Below are 25,773 nucleotides of genomic sequence, written 5' to 3' on the forward strand. Positions count from 1 at the left end.
GGCTGCCATCAGTGGCTGACTGGCACAGGTGCCCCCAGGTCTAAATAAATCATGAGGCCCCCCGCTGATCCCCCCCTTCCACCATTCCTGTATGCCCGCCATCCCTCCGCAGGGAGCTCCTGAAAGGGGGGGGAGCCCCCACCGCTGCGTGCTGCCTCGGCTCCTTCCCGCCCTCCTTCCCTTTCTCTTCTTTCCCACCTCCCCTCCCCTCACCTTCCCTTCAACCCCCCTCACCTCTTCCATCCACTTGCATGAATATTTAAAAGCTAGCAGCAGGATGGAAAATATGCAACAGGGGCAATGAAGACATGAGAGTATTGATGAAAAACAGAGTTGTCCAATCACAGAGGGAGAAAGAGTTATAAAGACAGAGAAAAACAGCGATTGTCCGAAAGAGAATTAGACAGAGGGCAGGAGAGACACTGAGAGAAACTGATCCGAGCTGTAGCTGTCCAGCTGGGGAGAGGATTCGGGGGGATTGGGGAGGCCCGGCAGGGACCTGCAATTGGCTCCATGCTGGCTGTGTGTGCGTGTGTTTGTGTGTGTTTGTGTGTGTTTGTGTGTGTGTGTGTGTGTGTGTGTGTGTGTGTGTGTGTGTGTGTGTGTGTGTGTGTGTGTGTGTGTGTGTGTGTGTGTGTGTGTTCGGACTGACTGCCACTTTGACAGAGAATGCCTGGTGTGCAGAGGCCCATGCAGGATCCCATGAAGTTTTCAACAGAACAAAACAGATGCATTTGTTTTCTCAATTGGAGGAATTTGCTAATGTGCATATACAAGGGTAAATAGTTTGGCTAATTTGCAGCAGGCAAGTGGGCAGTGCTCTCCATCGCTCAGCCAACCAGCTGTGTAGAGAGAAAAAAGAGGCTTTGATGACCCCCCCCCCCCCCATCCCATCTCTCTCTCTCTCTCTCTCTCTCGCTCTTCATTTAGTATCATCCCTGGCTCAACACAATAACTTGATTTTCCTCTTAGTGCCATTTTAACGATTTTATCCGCCTGCTTTTATGTCCCGCCTCTCCCTCCCCTTTTGAATGTGTTGATTGTGTTTGATAGAAGTAGTTCAACATCCCAGTTAAACATAGCTCATATTCATGGTGACAGTTGTCGGTCTATAAAAATGTTGCTATTTTTCATTGCAGAAGAAGGCTGAATTAAATGAGGCTCTGTTTCTTACCACGCAGGCTATTTTCAGCACACTACTCAAAAAGTCATAAAGCAACATCGCCATGTGACTTTTAGATTCCAATTATCAACGCCTGACTTTGTTCACATTTATGGTTTTTCAGATAGGATCAGAAATGTTTTAGAGGATATATTTTGCTTTCGTAAAGAGGGGATTATGAAAAAGATAAATGTATTAAATGAAACTATAGTCTAAGTCAAGGCCACAACAAAATAGTACCTCAGGTTTCAACATACAAAACACAGCCCTGGAAGTTTTTAAACCGTTTAAGAAATCCATGGCTCAACAAAAGAGTAAGGTGTATGCAATGACATTTATCAACACAAAGGACCTGATGTAGCTATCTGTTATCATTGTGCATCATCATCATCGTCTGGGGTAAAGTCTTTCATAGCAATCTTGTTTAGATGTCATAAGAAAAGGCTGTTTCCACAGAAAACGTGATTCTTTTATTGACCTTGTGTCTCAGTGAACTCCTCACATATGGAAGTCTCCAGGGTTTTCTGAGGATGAGCCTAAGAAGCTTTTCATAGAAATTGCTTTTTTGGAATATTAAGGCCACTCAAGATTCTGTTCAAGCAGTATGCTAGTCATAAAACAGGTCTGAAGCAAATCCTATTTCACCCAAGCTTGATAAATAATTTAAAATGACTAATAGTGCCTTGTGACAGAGAATGTATCGCTGTGGTGTATCAGATTGCGGCGGTTTTGGCCTGAGGCGTAATTTGTTTGGAAAAATAATTACTCCTGTATTGGATCCTGGTTAAATATTTAAAAGGGTTAGTATTAGGAATGGGGCAGCATCCAAGGGTGTTTCAGTGGACTTCTGTGCAAACCCGTTGCTTTAGACATCCTGGTTGCAGACAGGCTGCCACAAAATGGGGAATAAGTGCTATATTTACTTTTATATTCAAACTTCTACATTGCTAAATTACCCAAGAAAGAGAAACGCAAACTAATGAACTTCTCCTGTGTGCTTTGCCACCAAGCTTTGAAGACTAATCCCAGTGTTTTATGAGCGGGGAGCGTCGGATTGTCTGTTGAGTTCAGCTGGTTATTGAGTGCACAAGCTGGGAGGCACCAAAGAGCATTAAGACGCTATATATCAGCCCACAGAGGAAGCCGAAAAAAAATGTTTGTGGGAGATTTTAGATTACAAAAGAAGAAAAAGCAGAAACACTATAATAAAAATAGAACAGAAAAGGAAACAAAATAAGAATAGGCAAATTAATCACTTTAAATGTGTAGAGTAGCTTCTCATGCCAGGAAAATTGGCGAGCATGTGTGTGTGTGTGTGTGTGTGTGTGTGTGTGTGTGTGTGTGTGTGTGTGTGTGTGTGTGTGTGTGTGTGTGTGTGTGTGTGTGTGTGTGTGTGTGTGTGTGTGACTGGCTGATTACACACAGAGGTTATGTCCTGTCCCGATACACACAACCTGGTCACATCCTCAATCCACCAAATGGCCCCAAAGGATACACTCATTTACAGCATGTTGGGAAGGTATTTGTGCAATACACACACACATATATATATATATATATATATATATATATATATATATATATATATATATATATATATATATATATATGCAGTAAACACATGCAATGTGGCTCAGGGTTTACCCCCCAGCTGGCTATCACTGAGTTGAAAGAACACGGCGTGTGTAATCAGCATGGACTGGACATAACTCACATCACCCCTTTAAACCCAGCAGTGACGTCAGGTAGCCAGCATCAGCGCCACACAGCCTTTCATTACAGCCAGAATCTATATATCATCAAACAGATGGCTTCTCTTTAAACAAGGACAGCGTTGTTGTCTATGCACAAACTGGTGCCTCTACAGACAGGACAACCGAGGGACTGGAAAGATGAGATCTGGCTGCACCTTATTAAAAACTCATACTATAACTGTGTGCTCCAGGTCTCATCTTTCCAGATCCTGACACAGTGTTGCCCTTGTACCCAGCGAAAGGGAATTACATGCTTCCCCCCCATCTGTGGTTCTATTTATGATGGCATTTACATATACATACTGGCTTCAAGCAGTCTCTATTTGCCCTCGACATTCATTCCATCTTTGAAGCAGAATTTCATTGTTTATTCACCAACACTACACTTCGCCTAATCAACAGCAACTAAGGCTTACATGAAAGTGGGTACAGAATGTTTTTTGTATGTGTTACATTGAAGGCTTGAATAGCATATGCATAAATCAAGGTTCACTATAGATATCTTACACAAATCCATTAACCCCAGATCCTTTCAACACGCAGATAAACTAGAGCATAATACTCTCATTTGAGCAGTGAGTGCATTTTACATTAATGACAGAAAAGAAACGTCCTTGCACCTTTTAAAAATGTATACAACCTTCTATAGCTTCCCTTTTTGAAAATGAATGCAGAACATTAACACATATCATCTCACATGAGTTCTAAAAAAGAGTCTCTCTCTGTTGTGGGCCGTCGGCATAGCGACCAACGCTCTTGTTCCAAAAATGTCCATGTGCTTCTGAAGGTGCAACACCTGAATTAGACCGGGGCTGTTTTGATCTGCCTGCCTGCCCCAACCAACAGCTGTGTGCTTTAGGGACAGGGAGGGCCCTTGAGCCACACTCTCATCTTGCTGCTATTGTTTGCCCAGGTGGGCCAGGGAGCCCCGTCTTCCCCCCCCCCACCCCTCTCTCTCTTCCCTGCCTTGCTCGTTCCCTCTCTCATTCTCGATCTCTTCCTCTTTCTCCCTCTCTTCTCTCTGTCTTTGTTCCACAGGGACCTGTGGTCCAACTGAAGCTCTCGGTTACACAAAGAAAATTGGCTTTCATCTGCAGCCTGTTACCAGCTGTGTGCATTGTGCGTTTGTGCTACCTCTCAGCGCAGAAAAAAAAGGTATAGATTTTTACCCATGACAATGTTATTATCATTGGCTTTGAGTCATTGCTCTTCTTGCAGTAAGGTTTTCTTGTCTAACAACTCCAAAGTAGATTTCTAATATGTTATTAAAGTCTTTGGTGTGACTTTGCTGTTAAATATGCCCCCAGAAGCCCATTCTCCACTTCCATCCTTGGTCAATATGTGCGCCAAGCTCTTGACATAACACACGTAGGTGCTGGAGGAGCACAAAAAAAACCCCAAAGGCCCAAAGTCCCACACCGGCCTTGTTGTTCAGTGTCACCATGGTGACAATAAGACACAAAGATGTGGTTTTTTAGGTGTGCTCATTCGCCATTCCTGCCGAGTGTGTGTTAGATAGTTAGATAGAGTAAGCATGGGGGAGAGAGATGGCCTATTTGGCATAGCAAGACATTTCTGGCCTTGTACACAGTACTGCCCAGGGCCCCGAGAAGAACAGCTGAGAAAACAGCAGGGAACTTTCATTAGTGATCCCTGCCCCTTGTCCCCCTTTCCCCCTTTTGCTTCTTTTTACATCTTTCCGTTCGTTGTCATCCTCCCTTAACCTCCCTGCCTCCCTCTCCCCTCCTGTTTTGGTCCATCCCTCCCTTCCTCTCTCCATTTCCTTTATCCTGACCTCTGTCCCTCACGCATATCTGCCTGGCATTTCAATCATCACATCCAGAGGACATATGGGATCACAAAGCCTCATCCCTCTTAGCTGGCCATAAGGGCAGAGAGCTCCCATACACTGTATGTGCCGGTATTGTATTTCTTCCTATAGTTGTTGGGTGTTTGAGCAGGGGTTTTGCAGGAGCATGTTTATGAACATTCAACAGATCCTGGACTAGTGAGATGCTTTGAAAATAAAGGATAAAAAAAACATATATAACTGAAATCTTTTCATTTACACAGAATATGTGCATGTTATGTTGCACAGAGCAGTTGTGAAAAAACTGTGAATGTGGGTGAATAGAGTTCTTGAGTAAACAGGTGGTTAAGGGAAAGGAGGTCAGGTACTTATTGTGCCCTCCTTTGTGTGTGTGTGTGTGTGTGTGTGTGTGTGTGTGTGTGTGTGTGTGTGTGTGTGTGTGTGTGTGTGTATGTGTGTGTCAGTGTGTGCTAACAGGTGTCCTACAGTCGAGTATCTATACCCACAAGCATCACAGACACCGTTGCTGTGACAGAGTTAAGGTTGCTGCTCTTGAATCAGTCAAAGGCAAGCGTTGCCGCAGGAGTAAAGAGTTTAACAGACTCCTTGAACTCACGTGCACGTCTATGTGCTCGGGTCTCTATCTCTCTTTGAAACATTGACGCACATTGCAGCTTAAATCAATCATAACAGCACCTGTTCTTCAGAAATGCCGGCATCAGTTAAAAAAAAAAAATTGCCTTCTTTGTTTGTTTGTTTGTCCGGGCTCTTGTTTTGTTTACTCTTTCTTCACCTGAGCAGGGTGGGAAAAGGAGGAGAATGGATGACAAAGTGCAGTGAATCATAAATGAGTCGAGGAGAGTGTTGGTGCAGTGGAGAGGCTCAGTGTGATAGCGACCAGCTACCTGTCACATCTCAGTCTCCTCTTTGTTTTCAGCATGAAAAGCTTCTCTTTCTCCTTTGCATGCCCTACCAAGTCATGATTTATGTAAAGAAGCCATTTTGTGGGTCTAATTGCATAAAGCCGGCTGCTGAAGCGTCTCAGGAGAAGTCATAACGGCCCTTTTAGATATACTGTGACAGCTGAAGCAGGGCAGACCCTGGAACAGAGCAAATCATCGGTCATGAATGTTGAGGCCTACTCAAATAGACGATGACCCCTCAGTCTGCTCCCAGCACATGAGCCCAGTTTTTGAAAGGTTTATTTTACAGCACGATGGCTGGAGCAGAACAATGTGCTTTAAGAAGATATAAAGATTCATAGGTTATATCTGCTCGAAAGACAGTGAAGAGACCGTGTTCGTTGAAACACCCTCCAAGTTAGTACAGCAGCATGCTCCGACACACCTCCCGCCTCCTCTCCCGTGGTTAAGCCGGGAGAGAGGAGTGCTATTTGCATTACAAGGTTCCTGTGGAGCAGAATAAAACACAGACAGAGCTGTGAGCAAAGCGAACACTCTCAGGGTGGCCCCGCACTAATTGCAACTGGGGTGCATTTACTGATTATAGTTAAGTGGTCCAAAATGGTCCCCTGCTCTCTTTTACATTGACCCACTCCCTCCCCTGGTGGATGTGGTCAATAGCGGGCCTGTTGAGATGCCTTTCCACTGAGGGAAGAAAAACAGGGTCCAATCAGGCCGGTCTCAGTGCCTCATCTTGAAGCACACAGGAAATTTGGAGGGAGGCGGCACTGATTTTAAATTGTAGTTTATAACAAGGAGTAGTGACATCAGGAAGCAGCAGGCTGCTTTTTGATCATAATTAACGAACATTTTGAGATAAAAGTTTGAATTAAAACACACCCTTAAGTGTGAACAATGACTGAGAAAAGACACTTGAGATTCTTGCATATCATTTTGCATGTGCAACTCATGACTATTCATGTTGCCTGCAAAAACATGCAAGTGTGGTCAAATGGAAATGAATGGAATGCAAAGTGGAATATAAATGTAGCTGCAGAAAGGGGGGTGGGGGGGATTAAATCCTGGCTAAAGATCCTAGAAGGTTGCATGCATTGACGGGACCAGGTCAGTGTTTTGTATTCCCTCTCCTCCCTGTTGCCAGCGCCGTAACAGGAGGCCCCGCAGTGGGAGAGCAGTCCGGGGGTGATATAACAGCCACTGGATCACACAGGCTTTGATCTCCCCTCTGGGTTCCTGAGCATCTATGGGATAGACTTTAGGCCTACTGATGAGGAGGTGGAGATCACATACCCCCTCTAGTGCCGACTCGCTAGCAGGTCTCCCTTTTTTTTTTAACCACACTGAGCATATCTTTAGCACTGGGTGTCAGTGTGATATTTTTTCTTGGGAGTACCGGTGGTTTTGTTTGCAATTCCCTTTATTCACACGCATACATATAGAGTGATGTTCACCGACTCTGCTTTTCTTGGTCGTCAAAGAGAAACATTCCGGTTAAGCTAAAGAGCTCATCTTTCACTCTCCTGAGGAGTTATTTCCTTCTAAATGTTTGTCTCAGAGGGGGTTGGAGTCTTACAGCAGGTCTAGTGTTTTTACATAACCCCAAAATAGTGATGTAATTCCTTCTCCCCCTGAATGCTGGTGTCAAAAACACTGCGCTGTGTCCCTCCAGCCGTTCAGTCTGCCCTGTGTCATAATCTCTCTCATGCCTGGCCTGATCCCGCTCCAATTTATGTAATTAACTGATGTCACTGCTCTGGATCGCTAGCAAACACAGTATCACTGCAGCCCCGTTTTCCCTAAAAGTAACAAATCCTTGAGGACCTGTGGCCTATTAAGGCTGTTATTCACATAGCTTACAGTTATATGAGGGGGGTAATAAAAGGCAGAAAATAACAAGCCCCATTTCATAAACATGGAGAAGTAATTCGGGTAGAAAAAAAGGTTTCATTTATTGTAAGAACTAGCAAAATTACTATATGCCAATTAGAGGGTGAGTGCTTTATGAGTTTGGCTTGCTGAAGAAGAGGGATTTGTGTGTGTGTGTGTGTGTGTGTGTGTGTGTGTGTGTGTGTGTGTGTGTGTGTGTGTGTGTGTGTGTGTGTGTGTGTGTGTGTGTGTGTGTGCGTGTGTGTTTGTGTGTTTGTGTAAATGGGTGCATAGAGTGAGAAAGGGTTTAGCATTGTGTGAGTAATATAAGACACAACCTGTGCTTTTAGAGCACAGACACTAACAAGAGCCAATAACAGCCAGGCTCTGCCTTACAAAAACAAAAAACAAAACAAAAATGTTCCGATCATAGCTGGGTGGTACTCCTTTTGTTTGTGTACATGGCCGGCTGTTTGCACTCCTGTATGCACATCTGTGTGTACAAGCTCAAACAAACATCCAACTGTGCTGGATGATTAGATTTCCAGGGCATGGTCAGTGGCTCGTATGAGCTCATGCATCTTTACAGTGTGAGGGAAGGCAGACGCTCTGGCAAGCAAGCAGACCTGACCTACAAACAGTCAGACAGACGTATAGAAAGACGCTTGAGCCAGATAGCCCACCAGGAAGATGGGGGAGACAGGCTGGCGATGTAGCAGATTGGTAAGAAGCAGACAAACAGACTTACAGACAGATAGAGGACAGGGTCTGGCTGCAGGGAGACAGGCCCTTCCAATGAACATTTAGGTTAGACAGACTGGGTGAATGTGTCAGGTTCTGCAACTGCCGTCAGACATAGATCAAACATGGAACCAGCCATCCAGGACACATAACATCGCTCAAGGCCCAATGTCGGCCCTGCTGACTGGGGCATGGACTCTGACTCCCGCCCCCCTGGAGGGGAGGAGAGCCAAGGACGTCTCCTGAAGTTTCCATGGTTGCATATCTCAGCTAGATTCAGCCTTGTTTGTTTTCGCCCTGCAACATGCTCCACTGCACCGACCCACATTAATGAAGCGCTCGCAGACTTAACCCCTGGGTGGCCAGTTAGACGACCAAACTAGCACACATTTGCATGGCACAGACGGCGCCATTTGTTCCGTGTTCTCATTTCATCGCCGGCGTGACATTTAGGCTAACATTTGATGGGGAATAAGCTTGGTTTGTGTTTCCTGTGTCCCCTGCACCATGCCTGATGATAATGAGGGGGAGAAGGCCAGAAGAGAGGGGTGGGGTCAATATGCTAATAGTGGGTGTACATTTTGATGCCTCACTACCAGCGTGGAGTGGTTTGGAGAGACAGGCTATCATTCTCCACCTCCTTTCCCCTCATTATCCCCCCCACATCTCTCTCCATCTCTGTCCTCCCCCATCCCCTGCTTTTCTGCTCTCGTCTCTCTCCATGCCCTTCACTATCTTCTCTCCTCCATTTCCACCCCCTTTGCTCCATCTCCCTCCTGGTTCCCCTCCCCTCAAACCTCCCACCTCCCCTCCACCGAACGCCTCTCTCCCAGAATATGAGATACATTTGTTTTTCCTCCGCCAGGCAACGAGAGTGGGACGTGTGGCGTGCAAAGTGCTGATGTGTTGGTTTCTGGGTAATTATAACATCCCTCGGTCTCCAAGAAAACTCCAAACTAATGTTTAATTTGCCTCTGCGCTCAAAGGAAGCCCTCCTTTGTTATTGCTGTGGCAATTAGCTGGAGCCAGGGCCCAGGCATTTCCTGTGATTGTTGTGATTTGCATAGAGAGCGAATCAGAGAGAGTATCAAGACCCTATACCCCTCTTCTCTCACTGCCATTACAGCCACCCACTCCTCCTTTCCTACCACTTTCACTTTCGCCCCTCCCTCTATCCCCCTTGCTACTCTGAATCCCCATCAGTGGCCTAGCAACCAAAACTTCAACCCCTGTGTCTGATACCTCCGTACATTGTGGCTGATTGACAGAGCAGAGGAGGGGGCTAAACAATGATTTAATCCTTTTTTTTTTTCAAGACGAAAAGGGTCAGAGGGTCCTCTGTCTCTTCCCTGCTCGATCCCTAATGGTCATCTTTAGTTTTAGCCGAGAGCTCCTTATCAACTGCCTGTTCGTAAACCAAGCTGGTAGCAATTCGCAGAGGACGCGGCTAATGGAAGTTGTTAATTGAAGGTGTAAACACACTGTGTGTAGATAAAGATGTCACGCCAGCTTCGTGCATACTGGACACTCACACACACATGCATGCAGTGTTTTGAATGTGTTGCAGCAGCATGGAGGCCCATGTGTAGTTAATGAGATTATCAGTCAAAAAGTAAACAGTAGCTGTTGGTGAACGTGCTGTTTTTGATCCTAAGGGGAAACCCTTAACTAGCATCGCTGCATCACAGTGGCTATTGTGTTCTCTGTTCTGTCCAGATAAGAAACATATTCCCACCAACTGTTTAATCTCAGAGTGAATGGAGCTGCCATCTTTCTATGACAGCATCGATATACCGCGTGTCACCTTTCCAAATAATTCACAATTGGAATGCTTTATTTTATTAGCACACATGTCATATTAGTTATCGCTGAGTACTTTTGAGTCTCTGGATTTTCCTAACCTTAATTAACTCCTACACAACAGTCCATCTTTGCAGCTTCGCTAAGCTTTAGTTTCATTAGAATACCTGAATGAATTTGCATCGCCTTATCAGCACCTGCCTCCGTGTCTACTTACTATAATAGTACCACTGTGGGGTATGATAGCCACATTTGCTCCGCTGCTTCTCTCTTACGCTCTCATCAGATTATTAGAACTGGTATTTTCCCATTTGTGGGTTTTAGTGCTGAGAGCTGTGGCTTCAGGGAGACTGTTTAGTGGAGAGAGAGAGAGAGAGAGAAAGGAGATGAGAGAAAGCAAATGGTAGGCAAGGAGCTAATGGCTAGATAGAGGGTAAGCTGTGGGGGCTGTTAAACCTGAGGAGTGGCTAATCCATGAGACGGCGCTCCGAGCTCATCTGCTCTGGACTGGTGTGGCATGGTCGTCGAGTGGCACATCCCGGGCCCCAGCAGTCAGACATAGCCTCCTGATCTATATTTCAAAGCGGAGAGTAGAGAGGAATTCAGTAATGAGCTCCCATCTTCCTTTTGGTAGAGGAAGACTTTCTTTGTGGAACTAATTGAAAGTGGCATGTGGAGCGCCGGGGAGCTCTTTGGGGGCTGCGCCACGTTTCAAGGGATGTGGAGAGATAAGCCTGCACGCCTCTGTGGCTTTTATATCACAGGTCTGAAATAAACAGGTCTCTTTGAGGAGAGTGATGCACTTTACGGCTGCCATTGTGGTGGGCGTTGTTTTTTGGTTTGTTTTTGTGTTTTTGTGTGTGTGTGTGTGACTGTGTTTTTTTGTCTACAGCAACCTGTGTCCATTGCTGAAATTACACCCCCACACACATTCAGCATCTCTCCTTCCCCCCCTCCCCTTTAATAAATCTAGTTTTCTGTGTCAGCTCATCAGAGATACGGTGTGTGTGTGTGTGTGTGTGTGTGTGTGTGTGTGTGTGTGTGTGTGTGTGTGTGTGTGTGTGTGTGTGTGTGTGTGTGTGTGTGTGTGTGTGCATTTGTGCAGACACGTGTGTGTTATTTGGGCTCTCTGAGCGCAGTGGAGGAGCGGCTCTGATGGGAGATGGGCTTTCTCTATTACAGATGTGGAAATGGCCCGAGACATATGCAGTTAGACTGATATACTGCGTGGCATTTACTGAAATGATGAGACAGAGCCTGGGCTTAACTATTTACAGACACACACATATCCATGCTTATACACCCACATGTGCGCACAATAAGAGACATGCACTGCTGGTTGGGGGTATTTTGCTGTGCTTGTCAGGTGTGTGTATTCTGCCTTTTTTGTCCTGCTGTATATCATTTTGTTTGTCATTGAGTCATTGAGAAACTCATTCGAAGGATTGACAAGCACATGACGCTGAGACTTATTCATTAGTTTTTATCTCCTAAATGAAGCTTTGCACATGTGGGAAATGTGCTTCTTAGCTCTTCTTAGAGGAAATAACTTTTTATAGTACATTCTGATGCTGATATCGAATTAGACATGACTCAACTATTAGTCATCTCATTCTCACCTTTAATTGATAGTTAAATGACATTCACCCTCATACGTCAGCGCTGAACATGAACCAAAAGAGGAGGAACTGATAGAGACAGCGTGTCTCATACCTTTATTTATTGCATTGAGAGGTCTGTTTCAAATATCGACTGCTGTTGCTGTTCGCTGGCAATGAGATCACACTCACAGTCACCGATGAGTTTATTAGATCATGTGGTCTGTCTGCTGACATATATTTTTTAACCCCTGTCAACTTTGCAAACCTTAAAACAAACCGCAACAGGAGACTAAAACAATATTCTATAGCAGCAGAATTCGGAAGACCTCATTAGCATTCCGGCAGCTCTTTGTCGTCTTGATCCACCTGTGTTTTGCGGCCTCAGCCACTCCTGTATAACCTCATCATGTAAACTGTGTATGAGCCGATGGGAGCGATGGCAGGACTAGTTGTCCTTTCTCGTCCATTTGAACCACTGATGCAGTGTTGAAAGCAAGATATGTCCTGTTTATGGGTGCATAAGATGGTGAGCAGAAGGAGGGAGGAGGGGATGGTGATGGTGATGGTGAAGTGGAGCCAGGGAGCAGCCCAGCCTCGGTGCCCAGCTGTGAAGCTGCCCCTGGGGGCTTTGGGAGGCTCTGGAATGTGGCTGATGTGAGTCTGGGTTTGGGCTGGAGATAGTGAAGGCCCGGGGCATACAGCTGTGAGCAGTGATGTCTGGGAGAAGGATGTGTGTGTGCATCCATACCTACATGTTCAAAGAAGGAGAAGAGAGGACACAGAGAGATAATTTGTTGTTGCAGTTTTGTGTTTTTGCATTTGTGTGTACACCAGCTTTTGGGCATGTTTGTATTCACAAATGCAATGTTGTATGTAACCCTCTATCGGCCACAGCTGAGGCCTCATCTCAGGGACAGGAACGACATTCGGACTCATTTCCTGTTTGAGGGTTCAGGGCACGCTTTTTCACCCCGCTCACCAGAGACGTCTGGAATGTGAGACAGAACCGGATTACAACAAGCTACCTCCCTCAAGGATCGTTCGGTTTGCCAGTCAGCTGAGAGCAGCTTTGTTCAGAGCGAGCCTGTCAGGCGGAGATGACAGCTAGCTTTTGTTCTGGAGATTTCCTGTCCTGTCCTGGGCAAAGGGTCGGTTAAAGTGCATAGACCGACCCCCCCCCCCCCCATCTCCTCCTCACACCCTCCGTTTTTTTCCCGCCACTCGAATCCCCACCGGTCATATTTCCCACCCACCGACCAATTACAGTGCCCTATGTGTCCGGGAGAAGTGATCTGATTGGCTGTGTCGGGGGTGTCTGGGAGGTCAGAGCTGTGTTCGTTTCACACTGTGTCCCTTTTGGACTCCCTCCAGCAGCACCCTCAGAGCGCTCACACAGACAGCAGAAAAAAGGAAAGTGGAGAAAGGGGAGGAAAAGGAGGAAGGAGGGAGACAAATAGACGAGAAAGAGAGAATTCCTCTGTACACAGCCTTCAGTGCGATATGATTTCTTGCCCAAGAAATCGTAAAAGTGTCATGTTTAGCACTGGTTTGAAATTCACATTGACTCCAGCGGGCTCCTCTAGTGCTGCCGCTCCACAGTCTGCGCTAAAACTGTCTGTTGCCTCCAACTCGACAACAAAAAGAAATATTCAGAGCCAGAATGCCTTTGTTGTGTGTGTGTGTGTGTGTGTGTGTGTGTGTGTGTGTGTGTGTGTGTGTGTGTGTGTGTGTGTGTGTGTGTGTGTGTGTGTGTGTGTGTGTGTGTGTGTGTGTGTGTTCAGTGAGAGGGGATGGTCTTCCCTCTGGGCAAGGTAAGCCTAGACAGGAAAACACCTGGCTGGTTAAGGAAGGCAACCATCAGTTACAGAACTGTCACAGGACATGCATATCTGTGTGGAATGTTTTTGTCGCATGCAGACCATGATGAAAGCATATTTGTCATCCGCTCCCAGGTATGTCTTGTCATGGAAAAAATATCCCAGAATTCATGAGAGAGCTGAACTTTCATGTCTGTCATTAGAGTCCTAACAGCAACAATCTCCAATCTCAGGTGGTGCTATCGCTTCTGTTCAGACTTTATCGTTTGTCTCGTAAACATGACCTTTCTCCCTGTCTTTTTCTTTGTTTATAGGTTTTTAACTTGAAGGCAAAATAGAAACCAATGACTAAGAGCAATTTGACTAGCCAAGCCTTCACAAAAACACAGGGTGCATTCCATTCATTACGTCTCACGTGAACGTTTCTCTTCATGTTTTCGGCTGGGTGTGTTTCATGGACGTTTTTTTTATTGAGAAATAATCAAGACATCACCCTGAGCTGTTGGAAATTATGATGCGCATATATTTTATAAACTATGCAATTATTGAGTTAATAAAAAAACTGATTCATTTACAATGGAAATTATTTCTAATTTCAGTTCTAATTCTTATCACGCTGAGCAGAGCAAGCAAAACCTGTTAATTTCCAGTGTTAACCTGTTGATTAGAGGTAAAATATTAACCCTCACTTGTCTTTACAATTGCACATTGAAACTTGATAAGTCATTCACAGAGATACTTAAAAAGCAAAGCCATAACAATAAATTGATGTCACTCCCTTCCTTAATCAGACACATCAATGTATCTAATTTCCTCCCCTCTGTACCTACACGGTGGACATAGCAATGTGATAGCCTATATAGATCAATCCGAGTCAAATTACTTTTTAGATGGAGTCAAAGCTGTCTGCTTTCTCCTTGAGTTCGGCTATAGCAGCAGAAATAACAATGCCATTTTGTCCATTATAATTGAATCTTCAAGTAAGGCTACATGAAAAGGATAATGCCGTATTGATGTACAGTAATTGTCTTCCCTCAGTAGACAATGCATGGCATATTAAACGCCAAGCATACCTTCATTGTTTGTCATGTTAGACCATATAAGGGATGGGCGAATATGATCACTCTTTATAAAACAGAGGCAAGGAAAAACAATGCATTGAGAGGTGATTAACTGTGACTCTACTTACAAATGACTGCAGGGCACTGATGCTTGGCCAAATGAATTACCTGTCATTGTGACTGATTGTTTTTGAATCGGAGATATCTCTTATTATTATTGACTGCTCTAAAAATTAGGTTCAAACTGCATTTCACCATGCATTGGAAGCATACACACACATAGCAGAGTTAGAAGCCAAATAACATATTGTGCACCTGTGTCTGGTTCATATGGGGCTCAGATAGAGAATTGCTTTAAGTTTTGAATTGCTGTCTTAAAAGCAGTACATTGAACAAAACATGAAGACACCATTTGTTGATTTATAAATCCATGCTTGAACATTTCCATGAATGAGTGTGAAAACAGTAAATTACCTGCACTTTTTCCTTAGCACAAGCCCTGTTTATTATGTATGTGGCTGAAACAGATGCACACACTTGTCCCCTTCATGACATGACTTTGTCTCGTCCAAGACTGATTCTGACATCAGCAACTGCTGCTCTCTCTTGCAAGTCCAATAAAACACACCACTCACAGCTCTATCTGTCTTTGTTTGTCTTTATGAGAAGTCTTCTGACGAGTCTATGAGGGAATGGCCTATTCGTCCAAATTCCTCCCAAAAGCCTTAATAGTCCTGCTGTTGTTTGTCTACGTGATGACATTTCTAATTCTTGTCAGGAAAGAATGCAGCGTGACAAACGGCATTGAGTGTGTCTGAAGGCTCAGCAAGCAGGCGGTATGCTGGGGCAGATAGAGGGACACGAGTCTGAGAAGGGAAGGAGGACGTTAATCTGTTTAGGGATCTGCTTATTTTCCTGTATGCTTATGTGATCAATGCCATGCCTCTATGATGTTAATTGTGACGAAAGTAACAGGGTGGGTCAGTCATTTTGATCCGACCACATCTGGGTGTCTGGATCAGCCTCTGTCAGTCTGTCCTATCCCCTTCAATTAACCATGAGCCTTCTGCACTCCAGGGACTCAAACACACATACACCACAAAGAACAAAGCAGCACAGACAGACCGACAGACACAGAGGGAAGCAGATAAAGAAGGGGTAAGGCTTGGGAATCTCATCCTGGAGGACTCTCCCTGTGTTAAATTTTAGAGAGAGATGGGGAGCCGCTCTATAGGACCTGTGTGAGCTTTACTTACAGCTCTCTGCGGCCCTGTAGCTTGTCGTGAGGCAGCGCAGCCTTGGGCACCGAGAATTCATGTCACACACAGTAGAATTTGATTAGGCAGGAGATGGTATTACTGCCCGACTGGGTGGGAGGAAGGAAGACGGTAGTCAAACAAGGGATGGTGATAGAGAGTGGGATCGGTGAAGGGGGGGATGGGTGGAGGTAGAGAAGTGTAGCGCATGCCTTACTGTATGTCAGCTCATGCCGGGGTGGGGGTGTGATGGAGGTAAATTTTTTGCAGGTCCGCCTTGCAAATCTCTCCCCCATGTGCTCTTTCACTTGCCCCAGAAATAAGGAACTAGTCAACCAGAGCAGCATTTATGATTGAAACTGTTCTGGTGTGTGTGTGTGTGTGTGTGTGTGTGTGTGTGTGTGTGTGTGTGTGTGTGTGTGTGTGTGTGTGTGTGTGTGTGTGTGTGTGTGTGTGTGTGTGTGTGTGTGTGTGTGTGTGTGTGTGTGTATTGTGCGTGTGTTTGCGTGTCTTGAATGGCGGGAAGACGTATGTCATTACGGTAGGACGGCGCCCCCGTGGCTCCTCGCTATATGTTCTCAGGCGCCACATTTCAAATGGATTTTCGCCGTCTGTTGTCCTACCACATACACAGTATGCCAGCCAACCACATTGATTCTCCCCCCCCCTTCTCTCCCCCACTAACACTTGATCTCTGTCTCAGTCCCTTTAAATCAACAGAATGGGACATATCAATGCAGAGCCTTGCAATTTATTTGCTCTGGACTGTATTGGACTAAAGCAACTTGCTGGAGGAAGCCAGACAATAAAACGACAATAATGCCCATCAACCAGACAGCAGAAAATACAGACAAACCGCAAGAGAGGGAGACAGACAGACAGTCAGTCAACCAAGCAGATGAGATTGTGATTGGTTTGGCCAGCAGTTTACTTAACTGTCATGCTGGGCATGTCTATTTTGCCTAGTCTATTTTGCAGTTTGGGCCTGGGCTGTGGGCTGCCCTGCTGCGGCCTGCACTGTGCTGGATGGAAGATTTAAGTCTAGCTCACTGAATCCCTTGTACACTCTAATCGGCTGAAGTGATCAAGGCTTTGGTTTTAGCATCCCGCTTGCCACAAGCGGACACAATCTCATCTGCCTGACTGGCGGAGTCATCTGCGGAGTGCGTCTCGCTGCCCGCTATGCTGCTTTCCTGTCTGTTTTGGTGAACGTCTCAGCCGAGGTGACGGGCTTGCCAGCTGGTTGACTGAGTGACTGCGTGTTAGAATGTGTTATCGTCTGCCTGCATTTCTGCCTTTAGTTTGGCTTCACCCACTCGCAGCCGGCTCTCTGTGTGACCCACATATTTCCTCTGGGCTTGTTGACAGTGGGGAGCAGAGACTAACAGAGGATGAGGGCGAGGATGATGGCGTCATTCTGAAGGGGTCAGCTCGAGATTTTATATTTTCCATGATAACGACTAATAATTTTTTTGCAAGGATGTGTTATTAATTGCCCATTTTTTTGAGATTTCACTTAAGTCTGATTTTCATGGAGCGGGGCTTCACATGCCTGAGGGTTGGGTCAGTGTCTGGCCAGTGGCTGGTAGACTGGCCTAATACTGTCTGACTGTCAGTCTAATACCCTAATAGGGCTAGAGAGACTTGAGGCTCCCTCTCTGCGTCCCCCTACATCTTCTCTCCAGGCTGTCTGCTTAGCAGAGAGCATCACTGTATGACAGATACCCATCATTTACCGACCGCAAATCCTTCCCGGCACCCTTTCCTTTGACAAGAAAGGCAGAGGGGACATAATGTGTGTGTGTGTGTGTGTGTGTAGGTTGGTGGCTGGGTGTTGATGGAGAGAGCATCCATCTTCCATTGTTGTGCCCACCCCACCCTCTCCGTCTTTCCCTGCCTCATCTCCTTTCTGTCGTTTCTCTGTCTCCTTCCACCTCCACTCCGTTGAAAGAGGTTTGTCCCTTTGACCCCTGCACCAGGCGATGGGGGGTTGGGGGTACAGAGGGTTCTGCAGGGAGCTGTGGACAGCCCGCCGGCTGCAGGTGGAAATGAGATGTATAACTTATAGGATCAGCCGCCTGCTGGAAAATAATAATAACCACAGGAAAGAGGTGATTACCAACCAGGAGCGATGAACCGCTGCATAGACGTCTAAACTTACAACTGAGCTGCGCTGTAGCTGCGCTGTAGCTGAGCTCATTGTTTTTTTTTGTTAGTGTTGCTAATGGAAGCTTTTGCGAGAGGAGGGAGAATAGAGAGAGAAGTCGGGTGAAAAAAAAGGGTACAACACTGCTTCTCCAAAGGGGGAGTAAGTCTCCATAGCAGCGAATGTATGGCCGGGCAAATAATACATGTGTTTGATGTTCTGTGTTACCTAACAGTAAATCTGATACGTTATCTAACACTGCTATGAACACAGCCCCATTTGGAGAAAAAAAAACAGGTTGTGTGTAATAACGTAGGGTGATGCCATGTGAGAGAATGTGGCATATCCCGTGTGCTAATATTGACTGACGCCACGCATTGACGACAGGGCTCTATTTGCCATGTGTGCCAGGGTGACAGGGGTGGCCCTCTGCCCACCGAGGGAGTCAAATGTGCGATGGTGAGACTGGGAGAGGGAACATAGACAACCTTTGGGCATACAAATGCTATCTATGTTAGCTCTCAGTTACAGTTTACTCCCTCTAAAGCTGCTCAGCTGAACTGTACTTCAGGTTTCGTTGAATCAGCACAAGCATATACGCAGCTGTTACTAGTATTTCATTAGCCTGCTATGATGCATTTTGAGGTGCTGCAATCACAGCTTCTGTTGCTCAAAGTGTCTGCATTAACAGTCCCATTGACCAGTTTTTGGGGACCGCTCCTTCTCTCCTTCTTTCCTTCCATATGCCTTCTTGTGCCTTGTTGTAATGCATTGCTGAAGCAACAGGGATACTTTAACAAGTAAAGCAGTGACAGCCTCGTCAGCGCTTTCGCTGTGCCTTTTTCTGAGAGCGAGAGAAAAAAAAAAGGAGAGAGGGAGGTCTGTTTTCAGGACCTTGAGCAACAGGAATGTCGCCCCTGCTAAGAGAGTGAGACAACATTTCTCAAGGACCCTGTGAAAAAAAGTTTACCTTGTCCAGATACAGCCCTCCTCCTTTCCGCCCCTGAACCACCTGGACCACACAGTCCCCTAAATTTAAATCCAGTCTACAGCCCCTGCCTAGATTAATGTGCATTTACATGAGTACTGCCACGCTTTGTGTGCAGTGCGGCACTTTCTGATGTGATGGGGGCAGGTGGAGCGGTTGGGGAGGTATAGTGTATAACGTATGTGTGTGACCTTAGGTTGGAGGCGGGCTCCTGCAAAGCCACAGTTGCACGGTAGGGGATGTAGCTGTGCACATTGATTTCACAGTCGGCGACCTCCATGCAATATATCTAGAAAAGTGTTTCTCTACGGTGCGTCTTCAAAGAGGTTGCGGAGGAACTTTTGAGGGCATGAATATGTAGATGAGTTGCCCGCGGGAGGAAGGGAGTCATTCACAGCACCAACCCGGAACCTTTTACATTAGACAAGGAAGGGCAAAGCGTGGGATGGAGAGAGGGAAAGAGGCAAAGAGAAGGGAGGAATGGGACAGTGGAGAAGCAGAAAGAGGAGACAAAAAGTTAATGGCAGGCTCATTTCTCATGAAGTACTTTTTCCTTTTAGCACTGGATGACTGTCTCTCTCTCCAACCAGCACTATGTCCCAACACTGCTTTCAAAATACCCAGTATAAGATTGTATTTACCTTCAGTATACATGCTGCTCTTTACTTATAACTTCCTGCCTGGCTGTTGAATAAAACATAGATGCATGATGAAGTCTTCGAAACAGAAAGGAAATAGATCAAACCCATAACCTCTGACTGGCTGACCCCTGTGTGTTTGTGTGTGTGTTTGTGTGTGTGTGTGTTTCAAAATGCTGCGGGGGTCCAGGGATCCATCAGTCTCCCGTCTGGAGCCAAGCTAAGGGAAGGTCAGCCTGATGGATACATACTGACATGCACACAGCCTGTGATGTCAGTGTGTGTGTGTGTGTGTGTGTGTGTGTGTGTGTGTGTGTGTGTGTGTGTGTGTGTGTGTGTGTGTGTGTGTGTCTGTGTGTGTGTGTCTGCTTCTGTGTTTATGTGTGTGTGGGCTGGCAGGGCAGCCAAGCGCAGGCACGGTTTAACAGAGCAGAGGGCGGACAGGCGAGCACGGGAGGGAGCGCTAGCCTGGCCTCGGTGCCCTAGTTTGAGGGGTTTGAAGGTGGTTCTGCTGGCAGAGGGGGCTGTAAGGAGGGGGTGGATGGTGGGGCTGGGTGAGCTGTAGAGGTTGGCTGCGATGGCAGAGGGGGGACGGGTGAAGGGGCTGAGGTGTAGGGGTGGGCTGGGGTGGCAGAAGAAAGGCTCCATTCATGAGTCGTGCCATCTCTGGCTCCCAAGGGGGACTGGGGCTCATCAATGACCAGGCCAGCTGGGAGGATGTCAGCATGCAGACTCTCTCCCTCCCTCCCTCTCTCTCTCTGCCTCCCTCACCCTCACCCATCTCACCCTCCCTCTTCCTTTTGTCAGGGGCCAGTGCTGTCAGAGCCACTAGCCCGAACACTGAGGCCTCTCATGCAGTTGGGCCCCCATTGAGATCCAGAGAAAGCCTCTGGCTAGTCGGTTGGTTTGCACACCGTCTGTGCTCTATTTGACATCTATGGACTGCAGCGGGAAGCTCACCGCCATCCTCTGAGGGGCACTGTCTGTGGTAGCCATGCCAACTGGAGATGAGCTAGGTGGGGTGCAGCTTAAAGGGTGATAAATTGGCAGTGTCAGCTGAATGTAGCATGCTCAGATGGTTTATCCAAGCACCTTGATTATGGAGATTACCAGGTGGCAAGGAGGTAGTTTATAGCCATGCTAGTGATGTGGCTCTATGGATGGCAATGTGCTTCCCCAATTTTCCTCCAGCACCACCATGAGGATCACATTTGTGGCTCAGATTCACATGTCTCAATAACTATTATATGGATTGCCATGGGATTTGATCACATTTTTCATTGGTTATTTTTAACCAAATGCTTTAAAAACTAATGGCATTCCCAGCTGTACTTTGTGTTTAGTGCTAATTAGCAAATGTTAGCATGCTAACATGCTAAACTAAGATGATTAAGATGACTAAGATTTTACCTGCTAGACATCAGCATGGTAGCCTTGCCCTAAAGAGCATGTTAGCATGCTAAAACATGTTGCCTTAAGTTCAGCCTCACAGAGGCACTAGCATGGCTTTAGACTCATAATGTTTTTTCCGTCTTTGACCCACAGAAATCACTGACTGACAAAAACAGTAATTTCCTATAAAACATTACTCTTCTGGTGTCCTTTTTTGTTTTTAAGGGTTTAAGTTAAGTCTTGATATACCCCAGAATTCCTTTAACCAAATACAAAATAAAAGGGGGCCACTTAACATCTGGCTGCTTGTGTGCTGTTTTTTTTAACTTTCAATAGAGATTAACTATGTCATCCCCTCTAGCATCAAAACTGAAATGGCCCTATCTGCATAAATTGTCATTCGCATGTACTCTGCTACTTCACAAAGGAAAGGGGGACAGGAAAGGAGCAAGGTTTGTGAGCTGCGCAGATGTGTGTGCTGTTTATCAGTGCCAGTGAAAGGCCTGCATCAGCAGCAGCTGTGCAGCGCTTTGCATGCGATGGCAGCGGTGCATTGGTAGGGGAAGATTTGCATTTGTGGTTTCATATCATGAGCAACGATGTTACTCCCTCTCTCTTCCTTCCTCCCTTCCTTTGCTATCTCTGTCTCTCTCTCTCTCTCTCTCTCTCTCTCTCTCTCTCTCTCTCTCTCTCTCTGTCTGACTTTCGCTGAACGGGAGGAGCTTTCTGTGAGAGGCAGAGGAGCCATGAGAACAGCCTAAGTGGAGCACTGGAGCATAACCCAGGAAGGTTCAGGCTGAAATGGATCCAAGCATAACATCAACACTAGCAAATCTTACCATCACACTCAAGGGCAAAGTCCATGTGTTCATGCTACACAGCTATACACACATGAATAGAAGCATTGCAGTAAAGCTGAATACCTAATTCTGCTCTAATGAAAGTACATTCTGTTGAAGTTGGCTGTTATAAAAGCCACCTTTCTTTGACGTCTTGTGTGAATTACATACCATGATGGTGACTGGCGTTTGAAGTGACTTAGTTCAGTGTCTTGGTAATAAAATAAGGGAAAAGTTGAAGGTCCTGGGGTCTGCATGTGTCCGCTGGAGCCACAGTGATCTGGAGGACCATCTGATGAAAGGGTTTCCTGTGGCTTTCATCTCCACAATGTGTTTTGATGGGGAGAATTTTCTCGCAGCTGAGTCGAAAAAAAGCTTCATGTTGTGAGAACAGCCTCTGCTTTTAGCAGCTCACAATGGCTCACACACATTTCGTTTTTCTCAAAGTCAAGAGAACAAATAAAGCGATATATGTTTGGAGTTTTTTGTGAAGGAATGAGTCCTATTTAGATGACAAATGCAGCACAGAACTACTGGGCTGCTGCAGTGCATTGGTTTCATTATATCGTTTAAATATTGCATAGGTAGAAAACACAATATATTTGAAGATGATGAAATGCTGCTTGTTTTTATTATCAACTTCTGCTCAGACAGCGTAACAAGCCATGAGTTGAAAGTACCAACAGTGATATTTGAATATATAAATAGAACATAATCTTCACAAACGTTCGCATTGTTCTGTCTATGTAAAGAAGATGTTGTCATTCAACTGTTAAAGTGATTTGGCTTCAGTCTCTGAAGACTTTAAATTGACCAACTCCAAAGGCATTCGAGATAACAAGATGGTTAAGTGTGTTTATTAGCATGTGCATGTGGATTCCTCAAGTTTGATTGAGCACATCTCCCGCTGAATGTAGATGGACTCTCATGCATCCTTGAAGACCACTACTATAGTTTACTCATACGTATGTTTGCCTCTCTCGGTGTTGGTCTACCTGTCCACATGTGCGTTCAGCTGTTACTGTTCACACACCCTTATGTCCACACTGAAAGTCTAGCCATTCTAACAGGCTGTTAGAGGAGGATCATGCTGATCCCGGTCCTGGTCTCCATCTCTTTCCTACCTTCAGCAGACCTCGCTCTTCCCACTGTGCTATTGCCTAGCAGGCTCCTTTATGCGTCTTTGGCAGCCCCTTGATAGACGTCTCGGCTCATTGTGTGTGAAGGTGTCTTTGTATTGGTGTGTAATGGTGCCCTAAGATACTGTTGCTAGCGTGTTGTCTTGGTCTCTGTTCCACGGCTGCCTTCCAGACCCCAATAACCACCTTTTGTGACAGGAGCTCTTCACTTCACCCTCATTTGCTTTATTTGTGCCTCTGCCTCGCTGGAACACTATTCGTCTTGTTCCGGTTTTATTTTTCTTATCCAGCATCTCATCGTCTATCCTTGTTGCGTCTTCGGCCTTTCTATATTAGAACCATCTCATTATACAATGAACCGCCTGTGCCCTCTTTATTTAGCTTTTTTTTGTCAGAGAGCAATGAATAGAGGGCAGGGAGCTACAGTTGGAAATTAGCTTTTAAGTATGTGAGGTATGTTCACTCATTTTCCTCTAACTCCCCCCTGCTGCCCTCCGACCGCTCCCCTCCTGAACAGGCGTATAAAGTCCTACAGTGGACCCCATGCTGTTTTCCATATTCTCTGTTTCCCTGGTACCTACAGTTCCATCGGGACCGTCTCTCTCCCTGCGACCCTGCCAGAGCCCTCCTTGGCTTAGGGGGGAGCGCTAGCCTTAAGATCCTGTGATCTGTGTTATGCTGTTAATATGTTATTAATAGATAGGGAAGGATTTCAGTTTCAGCAGCTCAGTCTAGATTGAAGTTATAGAGTTGCTCACATTCACCAATAGGTAACATGTAAGACCAAAAATGTCCCACATATGTTGATGACAGCCAGAAACCCTCTTGAAAGGGCTTTGGATTGTTAAAGAGCAGAGTCACTGTGTTCTTGGTTATTTTAAGCCCCATCAGAGATGTGAGCTCACAAGAAGTGTATTAGTCTTTCTGACAGGATACAAAACATGTTGGCAATTGTTTCGGACTTCAGTGCTGCTTAAATAACTGAAGCAATATTTCTTCTTCTTTTATCAAATTATAGATATTTATCTCCTCTTCCACTGAAATGGTCTCTTTGTGCATCGCTCCATGAGTGTATATGTGTCTAGGAAAAAGCCGGTGTCTAGGAATTAAGCACTGGCTTTATTAACTCAAATGCAGCACACTAAAAGCCCGGATGAAGCTCATTGCATGCTCTACAGAATCTTTATGTTGTTTTTTTTATGGCATAATTGCTTCCACATTGCTTTATGGCTGTGGACCGTGGAGCTCTGTAAACATACCTTTCTACCTCTACCCAGTGCTCCTGCATGTTTATCAATCAATTATCTGCGGCACCTTGAAAAAAACTGCCTAAACAAGTGAAAAAATGACCATCTACTGCACAAGGCTACATTGAGTGATCAATGTTAAGATATGACAACATGACAACCTTTAGACATTGAAGATAAATGGATTCATTGATTGTCTGTCTTGGTGTGGAAAAGAGTGTTACAAAATGAAGTCATCTGTGTGCATGTTGTCCAATTAGATCACTTTGACTTCGGAAACTCTCCAGTTCACTTCAACATTAGATTATTTTCCTCTTCTTTCTTTTCTTTGGCTGCTCACCATGAGCTCATAGGAAGTGTGAAACAGAAGCTCCTCACCATGCATTTGCAGATATGACTTTTTTAAAAATGGAAATGTAGTCATGTCACAGTTATGATAGGTTGTCTCATTTGTCTGAGTCTTTGTCAGACACAGCACAGCACCGATCAGTGGGTTCTTGTACATTTATGTCTGATTTCTAACAATACTGTGTGTGTTCTCCATCCACAGGGCACCAGAAATCATCCTGGGCCTGCCGTTCTGTGAGGCCATAGACATGTGGTCCCTGGGCTGTGTGATTGCCGAGCTCTTCCTGGGATGGCCCCTCTACCCCGGAGCCTCAGAGTACGATCAGGTAACATATAATGATTGCCTGAACCTCCAAACTGTCTCCTGACCTCTGTGCAGCACATAATTGTGCGTGTCACATAATCATGACTCTGACTTCATGTGCACTTATGTTTATGTGTATGCATTTGCCTGTGTGTGTGCTCTTGAGTGTGTATGGAAGGGTGGGATGCATCTCCAATCCCCCTGACAGCCCCTGATGATTCTTGCGCAGCCTCCCTGTTTATCTGAACAGATGCCACAGAGCCACTTGTCCAATTAGCGCAGCCCCTGTGCTCCAGAGCAAGACATTGCCGCGTTCCCCCTTCTCCATCAGTCAGACGAGTCTCAGTGGGAAAACCTTGAGCGAGTTGTGCTCCATCAGTGAACAAGCCCGAAAACTTTGCAAAGTGTCTCATTTACACGTCTCAAATCAATCGTAGACTCTTGAGCTGAGGTCATGTTTGGGTGCTATGCATATTGCAGCCAGATAAGACTGCAGTAGTTAATTTCAGCATAGATTTTCCATCTGCCAAAAGCATGCATATGATATTGAAAAGTCTAACATGCATTTTTTATCTTGTCTTGCAGATCCGGTACATCTCACAGACGCAGGGTCTGCCTGCAGAGTATCTTTTGAGTGCTGGGACAAAAACCACCAGGTTCTTCAACAGGGACCCGGACTCCACCTATCCTCTCTGGAGACTTAAGGTACAGCTGGAATCATAGAGATGCATACCCACAAAACATACAAATACCTTGCTGTATCATAAAGAACAACTTTCAGAGAGCTGGTGATATTTTTGCCGGCAATATCTACGACATTATATTCTACGACACTCTGGCACACTCTATATGAGGCATTGACGACCCCGGCTATAAAGAAAGTCAGAGGGTAATGAGAGCAAAGTGGATCTCTGTGAGAGGATTTGGCAAATGGAAGCCCA

At 45.7% G+C, this 25,773-nt stretch overlaps 1 protein-coding gene across 3 annotated transcripts in view; it reads left to right on the plus strand.

Moving 5' to 3' along the window:
- hipk2 (homeodomain interacting protein kinase 2) overlaps window positions 1–25,773 on the plus strand; it is a 71,112-nt gene that overhangs the window by 24,478 nt on the left and 20,861 nt on the right. For all 3 annotated transcript variants that reach the window (XM_054619464.1, XM_054619465.1, XM_054619466.1), the window contains exons 3-4: window positions 24,731–24,854; window positions 25,418–25,537. In XM_054619464.1, the coding sequence (XP_054475439.1) occupies window positions 24,731–24,854; window positions 25,418–25,537 (244 nt within the window). The remainder of the gene's footprint in view (window positions 1–24,730; window positions 24,855–25,417; window positions 25,538–25,773) is intronic.

The sequence above is a fragment of the Anoplopoma fimbria genome, chromosome 19, assembly GCF_027596085.1.
Source record: "Anoplopoma fimbria isolate UVic2021 breed Golden Eagle Sablefish chromosome 19, Afim_UVic_2022, whole genome shotgun sequence".
Classification (NCBI taxonomy): Eukaryota; Metazoa; Chordata; class Actinopteri; order Perciformes; family Anoplopomatidae; genus Anoplopoma; species Anoplopoma fimbria.